Source organism: Cebus imitator, unplaced genomic scaffold (genome assembly GCF_001604975.1).
Source record: "Cebus imitator isolate Cc_AM_T3 unplaced genomic scaffold, Cebus_imitator-1.0 Scaffold199, whole genome shotgun sequence".
Taxonomy (NCBI): Eukaryota; Metazoa; Chordata; class Mammalia; order Primates; family Cebidae; genus Cebus; species Cebus imitator.
In genome coordinates, this window is record NW_016107514.1 from 2,733,488 (window position 1) to 2,743,708 (window position 10,221).

General features: G+C 41.0%; 1 protein-coding gene across 1 annotated transcript in view; it reads left to right on the forward strand.

Annotated features, from left to right (window-relative positions):
* NSMAF (neutral sphingomyelinase activation associated factor) overlaps positions 1-10,221 on the forward strand; it is a 77,727-nt gene that overhangs the window by 8,839 nt on the left and 58,667 nt on the right. Inside the window, exon 2 of the mRNA XM_017547565.2 lies at positions 8,984-9,073. Coding sequence (XP_017403054.1) covers positions 8,984-9,073 — 90 coding nt within the window. The remainder of the gene's footprint in view (positions 1-8,983; positions 9,074-10,221) is intronic.

A 10,221-nucleotide genomic window follows, 5' to 3' on the forward strand; every position in this document is an offset into this window, starting at 1 on the left:
CTGTCTCTACTAAAAATACAAAAAAACATTAGCTGGGCATGGTGGTGCGTGCCTGTAATCCCAGCTACTCAGGAGGTTGAGGCAGGAGAATTGCCTGAACCCAGGAGGCGGAGGTTGTGGTGAGCCGAGATCGCGCCATTGCACTCCAGCCTGGGTAACAAGAGCGAAACTCCGTCTCAAAAAAAAAAAGATCCCCAGATGATTGTGTGCACATTAACCTTTGAGAAGTACTGCTCTAGATAACAGTAATTCAGCATTCATTTTGATTTTTCACTAGTTTGTTCCTTCCAACTGAACTTTCTTCTTCAAATTCTTGATTGTACGTATAAAAAAGGCTCATGGAAGCTCCTGCCCTGCACTCTGATCCTTGATGAGGGAAGCGAAGGGCTTTGAGAGCAGACGACATTTTTACCATTTCTTCTCATAAATCGCTGAGACTTGAAAATAGAATGGACTGACTTTATAGATGGTGGCAGTGAAAGGGATTTTGACATCTGAACCATCTTAGCTGGAAGTCACTGCATCTCAGAGTCAGGGAGAACATAATTTTCTAGAGTCTGGCTGAGTGATAGAAAGCTTTAACCTGACTACTGAGGGGAAAGGCTAAAAAGGCCAGATGAAAGAGTGAAATTGTTTAAATTCATGAGAAGAACTCTTTCTAGGAAGGAGGAAGGGCCAGTAATTTATAGGAGAAAACAACTGGTACAGGAACTAGAAATAATATTTGGTCCCTCAGATGTCTCTCTGCAAATGTGTAGAACATGGATAATAAAATGAGCCGGGTCTTATAACAAAAGGCTGTGTGTTTTAGGTATCACTGGAGTTTTATAAGATGAGACCCAAGTTTGGAATCTAGTGTTGACAAGCTGCAAACTATTGAAAGGGAAAGTCCTGCGGGGTGGTGAGGCAGTGGGCTCTGTATGTTAAGAAGGTATACATCTGAAGGGGAATCCATGCAACCCAAGGGGGAAAGCCCAGAGAACATAATTGGAAAGTGGAACAAAGATAACATGATTGTGTTCTTTTGTTAACAGGCCACGTTAAGTGGGTAGAAGAAATGGTGGCTGTGTTGGTGTAAATGGGAAAACAGGAAGTGATGAAAGAGATGCTAGCTGAAATGCTTAGTGAGATCTAAATACAGTTCCTTGGCTTCCTTTGTTGAAGTTTTAATTTATCCTGAACTTGAGAACTTTACTTAATATTGAATATTAAAGACAAATTATTAACCAAGTAGCAATGAAATGAACCATCAGAAAAAGCAGTCATATCAAGTTGTTATTGTTGAAGCTCAGGAGAGTTGAGAGGGATCCTGTCATACACAGATCTAGATTTTTAAGAAAGCAGATATTGAAAGTTTCAAGGAAAAAGAAGATAGGTACTATTACTGGACCTTTTGTAAGCATACTGACCCAAGGAACTTTGTGAAACTGTCAAAAATGTGATTCAGAATACCTAATGCAAATGATCTTTGGTGAAGAGTTACAGAAAATCAGGCAAGCTTACATGTTGGAAGGAAGCTAAAAAAGAAAAAGAAAAAGAAAATCCGATTAGCAAATAAACAAAGAATGGTTGTACAGGCAGTATTTCTCTGAGCTTATGATTATTAATTTTAGTATAAAACAAGAAGGTTATACATAGTTAATTTCAAAAAGGTTAAAGCCCCAAATGAGTGGAAGCTTTGAAAAATGGTACAGGTTAAAACAATAAGAACAAAAAAAACGTCTTCTAAAGTTGCCTTTGGAACTAGGAAGTACTAGGCTGCTGCCTAGGCCTAGCCTGGTAGTGTAACATTGAGTTATGACAGAGAAAGCTCTTATTTTGTACTCTGTTGATGAGACAGGATGAACTTTTGCAAGATGAGTGAAGATGCCAAGGGTACCCATGTGCTTGTGTCTCCTGGCATAAAATCCTGGGAGAGTTTGAGTTTAGAACCACAGAATTATTTCAGTGATCTAGGAACTTTGAAAGGTGCTGAAAGAATATATGTGCATAAATAGGTTTAATGCAAATTCTAGATCAGACAGATTATTTATAAACCACTAGAAGAGGAAGTTGTTGTCACCAGTCCCCAGCATGAATTCACATTGAAGTTATGTCATGCTGCTAATCTCATCTCTTTTGACAGAGTTCTGACTTTGTTTAAAGTCAGGTCAAATGCAGGAAAGTCAGGAAAAGGCATCAGATTTAATTCATCTGAACTTTGGCTGAAGGTTTGCTTTGGTGAAGATGTCATAGCACAATTGAAAAAGGGGAAATTAGTATAGTTTAGGTGGCATAATAATGTTTGAATGACTCTCTTCAGAGATTGTTGTTTGTGTTAGTCTATTTTCATGTTGCTATAAAGAAATATCTGAGGTAGGGCATAATGGCTCACGCCTGTAATCCAAGGGCTTTGGAGGCCAAGGTGGGCAGATCACCTGAGGTTGGGAGTTCAAGACCAGCCTGACCAACATGGTGAAACCCCGTCTTTAAAAAAAAAAAAGAAATATCTGCGACTTGGTAATTCATAGGAGGTTTAATTGGCTCACAGTCCTGCAGGCTGTATAGGAAGGAAGGATGACACTGGCATGTGCCTGACTTCCACTGAAGCCTCAGGGAGCTTTTACTCATGGTGGAAGGTGAATTGGGAGCAGGTATATTACATGGCAAGAGAGGGAGCAAGAGAGAGAAGGAGGAGGTCCAGGATTCTTTTAAATAACCAGATCTTATCTGAAATAACTGAGCATGGACTCACTTATTACCACGAGGATGGTGTTAAGGCATTCATGAGGGATTTGCCCCCATGATCCGGTCACCTCCCGCTGGACCCTACTTTCAACATTGGTAATTCCATTTTAACATGAGATTTGGAGGGGACAAACATCCAAACTGTATCCTTCTGCCCCTGGCCCCCTAAATCTGCTGTTCTTCTCAGATTGTGAAATATAAGCATCTCTTTCCAATTGTCCCCCAGTCTTATTTCAACATCATGTCCAAAGTCCTAAGTCTCATCTGAAACCCATCTCCTTCCATCTAAGAGCCTGTAAAATCAAAATAATTTATCTACTTTCAAGATACAATGGTGGTACATTGGGTAAACATTCCCATTCAAAAGGGAGAAATCTGCCAAAAGAAAGGGACAATAGGCCTCATACAAGTCTGAAACCCAATAGGGCAGTCATTAAATCTTAAAGCTCCAAAATAATCTCCTTTGATTCCTTGTCCCACACCTAGGGCACAGCAGTGTCAGGAGTGGGCTCCCGAGGCCTTAGGCAGCTCTGCCTCTGTGGCTTTGAAGGATGCAGCCCACATGGCTTCTCTCACAGGTTGGAGTTGAGTGCCAGCAGCTTTTCCATGCTGAGATTGCAAGTTGCTGATGGCTCTACCATTGTTGAGTCTAGAGGGCAGTAGTCCCCTTCCCATAGCTCCACTTGGTGGGGACTCTGTGCGGGGGCTCCAGGCCACTTCTCCCCTTCACACTGCCCTCATAGAGGTTCTTTGTATGGGCTTCATCCTTGCAACAGACTTCTGCCTGGGCACCCAGGCCTTTTCACACATCCTCTGAAATCTAGGGGAAAGCTGCCAAGGCTCCTTTATGCTTGCATTCTGTGCACCCGCAGACCTAGCACCACAGGAAAGCTGCCAAGGCTTATGTGTTACACCCTTTAGAGCATTAGCCTGAGCTGTACTTGCCACCCTTTGAGCCATGGCTGGAGGTGGAGCAGCGGGGCTGCAGGGAGCAGTGTCTCTAGGCTGTCTGTGCTGGGCAGTGGGAACCTGGGCTTAGCCCCCTGAGCCATTCTTGCCTCTCCTAGGCCCTCTGTAATGGGAGGGACATCCTGAAAACTTCTGAAGTGCCTTTGATGTCTTTTCCCCATTGTTTCAGATATTAGCCCTTGACAACCTTTTAGTCATGTTCTTCTCTCTAGCAAGAGATTACTCCATAGCTAGCTTGAATTCCTCTCCTGAAAATGCTTTTTCTGCCACATGTCCCGGCTGCAAATTTCCCAAACTTTTATGTTCTGCTTTCCTTTTGATTGTAAGTTCCAACTTTAAGTCATTTATTTGTTCCTGTATCTGCTTGTAGGCTTTTAGAAGCAGCCGGACTACTTCCGGAACACTTTGCTATTTAGAAATTTCTTCCGCCACATACTCTTCCTAAGTCCTTATTCTCTGGTTCAAACTTCCACAGATCCCTAGGAACATGGATGCAAATGCAGCCAAGTTATTTCGTAGGTTGTAACAAGGGCGACCTTTGCTTCAGTTCCCAGTTATGTCCTCATTTCCATCTGAGACCCTGTCAGCCTGGCCTTCACTGTCCATATTTCTATCTGCATTTTCGTCACAACAATTTAACCAGTCTCTGAGAAGTTCCAAACTTTCCCTTGTCTTCCTCTTCTCTTCTGAGCCCCCCAGACTCTTCCAACCTCTGCCTGTTACCCTGTTCCAAAGCTGCTTCCACATCTTTATGTATATTCATAGTAAAATGCACTACTCCTCGGTGCCAATTTTATGTCTTAGTCTGTTTTTGTTTTGCTATAAATACCGGAGGCTGGGTAATTTACAAGAGAAAGAAACTTAATTGGCTCATGGTTCTGCAGGCTGTATAGAAAGCAAGGGACCAGCATCTGCTTGCTTTCTGGTAAGCCTCAGGGAGCTTTTACTTACCGCGGAAAGTGAAGTGGGAGCAGGTGTATCCCAAGGCAAGAGATGGAGCAAGAGAGAAAGGGAAGGTCCCAGACCCTTTTAAACAACCAGAGCTTGTGTGAACAAACTGTGAACTCATTTATCACCAAAGGGATGGTGCTGAGTCATTCATGAGGGGTCTGCCCCCATGACCTAATCACCTCCTACCAGGCCTCCACCTCCAACATTGGAAATCACATTTCAACATCAGATATGGAGGAGACAGAATGTCCAAACTATAAACTGTCCACTGTATTACTGGGGGGATATTTCCAATGGTGGGTAGTAGGACTGCAATCTTGCCTTGTCTATAACAGTTTTCTTAATTTCTTCCTTATTTCAAAAATCATTTTCAGAAGCTTCTTAAAAATGCCCTGTTTAATTAAATCACCTCTCTAGTAGAGACACTATACTGACTCTCTGGTAGGGACACTATAATCTAGCTTCATCCAAGGCTGGCGTTGGGGTATTGAGAGTAGAGGTGGCAAATACACAGCACCCCTGTGCTTTCGTGTGTCTCTGCACACATCATGAAGGCGTCATGGTGTCACAGTACTTCCCAGTGAGCTCGGTTTACACTTCTTATCACAGTGAAGGCTGTTAGAGAAAGCACTGTCTAGCAATACCTTCTGGATTCACTGTAAATACTGTTCATCAGCTAAGTGTTGAGTAATTGTTGAGTGGAATGCAAGCTAACTCCAGCTATTTTAAGTTCTGGTCAAGTGTTGTACAGTAGGCTTTAAAATTTAGGTGACGTGAGAATAGGAAAACAACTTCTTAGGAATGTTGAGTTGCTGAGTGAGGCAACTTCTCTTAAGAGAATGAAACCACACCACTGTAAAGAAGGATTAAACTGGGAATATGCAGAGGCAGGGCCAAGAGTCTTCTAAAAAAATAATATATAGTCAGATACAATACCAATGAATGAGACCATAAAATTACAAAACGGTGATTTTAATTTTTTTTTTAAAGCATAGACTCTTTTACTCTGAAAAATGTAGTTTGAAAATCATTCTTCTAAAAATCATGAAACTTAATTGTAATAATTTTTGCATAGAAAAATTTTAAAGCAGGTATAACAATACTTTAGTAAAAATAAAACAGATTCAGAAAAGTTTCTTAATCCTTTAACTTCAAACAATATGATTTGGTTATATCCCTTCACTGTGTTTTGCATTTCTTGCAAAATGCGCATATTGATAAATTAGAGGCTATAATTAATTCACTAAATGAAATGATGATTTTAGTTCTAAAATAGTTGATATGATTATATTTTAATACTTATGTGGAAGAGCTTGTCTCCGAAGGCTACTTGTGCTTCACAGAAATAAAATTATGCCATTGTCTTATTGAAGAATGCTCACTCTGTTTTCCTATAAGAGAAGTTGGGAGATTAGGAAAGAGAAGGAAGGATGCGTAGCTCCAATTCTGTCTTGTGATTATATTGAAATTCAGATTAAGTATTGATAAGGTGCATTTTATTTTGCACTCTGGCAGTTTATCCTGTAATTGATTCCTGTTCATGGATTTAAATATGGAGGACAGGTCAATAAAAGTTAACGATTATTGGGATATTGACAGTAGAAGTGGCAAATACACAGCACTCCTTTGCTTTCCTGTGCCTATGATTAGGATGGCAAAACTGGTTCCTGCTATCATTTTAAATTTTTTTTTTTTTTGAGATGGAGTTTTGCTCTTGTTGCCCAAGCTGGAGTGCAATAGCGTGACTCAGCCCACTGCAAACTCCACCTCACAGGTTCAAGCGATTCTCCTGCCTCAGCCTCCTGGGTAGCTGGGATTACAGGTGTGCGCCACCATGCCTGGCTAATTATTTTCTATTTTTAGTAGAAAAGGTGTTTCACCATGTTAGCCAGGCTGGTCTTGAACTCCTGACCTCAGGTGATCCTCCCGCCTTGGCCTCACAAAGTGCTGGGATTACAGGCATGAGCCACTGCGCCCGGCTGATTTTTAATTTTTTGAGTTACTTTTCTTTTGGTTCAGATTATTATTATTTTTTTTACTGAGCATTTCTTCTAGTGTCATGAATATAACTTCTTTGTAGAGACATTAATTATAGCCTTTTGACCTTTTTTTCTGTTCTCTGCATTGTGTTTAGTCCTTCAAGTTGCATTCTTCCTGCTTGCTTTGGCTTTGTTCTTTCATGCTGGAAACTGTGATCTTTGGCTGTTCATTCATATTTAAATATGATGCATGTAATTCTGAGTCACTGAGAATAGGCCATTTGTGTTGAGTTTCACTGTGGGATAATGTTGTAGAGACCTGGCTTTTTCTCTGGTGCTATTTAGTTTTTTCCAAGACTAATGTACCAGACTCCTGCCTGGAGTAATATGTGTTCTCTTACTAGTGTTCATCTATTTCATGTTTTGCTTAGTCATCCTCTTTTCACACAACCGTCCCCCTCTCCGCTGTGCCTGATACCTAGTGTGGAGCCTCATGTTCCTTTTTTTTTTTTTTTTTTTTTTTAAAAAAACCACACGTGCCCTTTTGTTGTTTTTCACACTTATAATCCCAGCACTTTGGGAGGTCGAGGTGGGCAGATCACGAGGTCAAGAGATTGAGACCAGCCTGGCCAACATGGTGAAACCCTGTCTCTACTAAAAATACAAAAATTAGCTGGGCATGGTGGCATGTGCCTATAGTCCCAGCTACTTGGGAGGCTGAGGCAGGAGAATCACTCGAACCTGGGAGGCGGAGGTTGCAGTGAGCCGAGATCACGCCACTGCACTCCAGCCTGGCAACAGAGAAAGACCGTATCTGAAAAAACAAAAAGTAAAAAAATACATGCCAGAGTGGAGTAGGGGTAACCCATCAGGAAAAGAATTGAGGGCCACTGCCTTCATTCACTTTTAACCACCCCTCATGCTTACAAACCCTGCCCTCTTGGTACCTGATCCTGCAATTTCTGAACTTGTTGTAAGTCCAGTGACTTGAGCTGGTTTTCTCCTGAGTGGTGCCTTCTCTGGAAGCATCTGAAATTCTGATTTCTGAGCACCACTTATTCCCCCCATCTGCTTTCCATTTCTCACAGATTTGCTCATGTCTCTTCTCTGCTTTAATATCTCTCCAATTTGCTTTAGCCTGTGGGTTTTACCATTTAAAAATAGTTTTATTCACATTGTAGTGGTGTTTCAAGAGGAAGTGAAATAAATATATATGTGTAACCCGCCATGTTTAATGTAAATTTCTTCCTCCAACACACTGGAACTTAAGGCCCATCTCAAGTCTCACACTTTTCATGAAAGCTTTTGCCTGTAACTCTAGATACCATTGATGTTTCCTGGTCCTTATCACAAAACAACAAAATGCCTGTTTTCACTACTTTGTCATGTATTTGTTGCTATAGCCATCATACAATAAAATTAATAATTTTTCTTAATGTCATGTCTTGTTTTTAAAAGTTTAAATCACTTACAACTTTAAAAAGAACTATATTTCTTTCTTTTTTTTTTTTTTTTGAGACGGAGTTTCGCTCTTGTTACCCAGGCTGGAGTGCAATGGCGCGATCTCGGCTCATCGCAACCTCCGCCTCCTGGGTTCAGGCAATTCTCCTGCCTCAGCCTCCTGAGTAGCTGGGATTACAGGCATGCGCCACCATGCCCAGCTAATTTTTTGTATTTTTAGTAGAGATGGGGTTTCACCGTGTTGACCAGGATGGTCTCGATCTCTTGACCTCGTGATCCACCAGCCTCGGCCTCCCAAAGTGCTGGGATTACAAGCTTGAGCCACCGTGCCCGGCCAAGAACTATATTTCAATCCTATTCAATTTGGTTTACTCATTTTACTTATTGAACACCCATTGTGTAGGCAGCATTGGCTGGTTGTCGCAGGGGGATATCTAAAGATCTGTCTCCTAGAGGCGTGTAGTCTTGTGGGAGTAACTCTGATAACCATGAGAGGGATGTTGGAGGGGGTGTGGCACGGAAGAGGTAGGGAAGCCTAACATTGTTTAGTCAGGGGAAACAAATGATGAAAATTCCGTAAGTGGGATAGCTCTGAGCTTTGTTCAGGTAAGGATAAGTTTAACTTCACGAAATTCGGAGTTTCTGTAAAAGAGCAGTACATCCACCTGGTGAGTGATCTTATTTTTGGCATAGTAGTTATTTGGACATGAGGCAGGCCCATCTATGTACTTCCTGCCACTGGGTAGAAAGGACTGCCTGGCATGGTATACATGCTTCCTAAGTGTTTGTTAAATTCATGAATGGAAAAGCTTTTTGGGATCAGACGTTTTAAATATATTGCTTTCTTATATTTACTAAAAAATAAACTGAAAGTTGTTTTTTCCCCCCGAATCTAGATTTTCCTTGCTGCTGCTTAACTTGGAGGAGTACTACTTTGAACAGCATGGAGCCAATCACATTCTGCACAAAGGCAGCCACCATGAAAGGTAAGGAAGCTTTGGAATCTCCATGGACAAACAAACGTTTCTGATACCTGATATTTTTAAAGTTAAATGTGCGATCATATAGGTGTTAACTAAAGAAAATATTAAATATTAGGCTTTAAAACAATTAGAGCAAATTTTATTTAGAGTTTCATTGAGGATTATAAGCCGGGAGAGTCTTTTAGAGAGTTTTTGCTATGTTTATTATTTTATCTCCCATGAAGTTTTTTTCATCTTTTTTCTTATTAGGGAAGCAATGAGAAGAGTGTATAAAACGAAACGTTTTTCAAAGCTAAAAAGCATTTGTTCTAATTCTTCTAAGGTTGTGGATATCTTTTTTTTTTTTTTTTTTTTTGAGACGGAGTCTCTGTCACCCAGGCTGGAGTGCAGTGGCGTAATCTCAGCCCACTGCAAACTCCACCTCCCAGGTTCAAGTGATTCTCCTGCCTCAGCCTCCCGAGTACCTGGGACTACAGGTGCATGCCACCATGCCTGGCTAATTATTTTCTATTTTTAGTAGAAAAGGTGTTTCACCATGTTAGCCAGGCTGGTCTTGAACTCCTGACCTCAGGTGATCCTCCCGCCTTGGCCTCACAAAGTGCTGGGATTACAGGCATGAGCCACTGCGCCCGGCTGATTTTTAATTTTTTGAGTTACTTTTCTTTTGGTTCAGATTATTATTATTTTTTTTACTGAGCATTTCTTCTAGTGTCATGAATATAACTTCTTTGTAGAGACATTAATTATAGCCTTTTGACCTTTTTTTCTGTTCTCTGCATTGTGTTTAGTCCTTCAAGTTGCATTCTTCCTGCTTGCTTTGGCTTTGTTCTTTCATGCTGGAAACTGTGATCTTTGGCTGTTCATTCATATTTAAATATGATGCATGTAATTCTGAGTCACTGAGAATAGGCCATTTGTGTTGAGTTTCACTGTGGGATAATGTTGTAGAGACCTGGCTTTTTCTCTGGTGCTATTTAGTTTTTTCCAAGACTAATGTACCAGACTCCTGCCTGGAGTAATATGTGTTCTCTTACTAGTGTTCATCTATTTCATGTTTTGCTTAGTCATCCTCTTTTCACACAACCGTCCCCCTCTCCGCTGTGCCTGATACCTAGTGTGGAGCCTCATGTTCCTTTTTTTTTTTTTTTTTT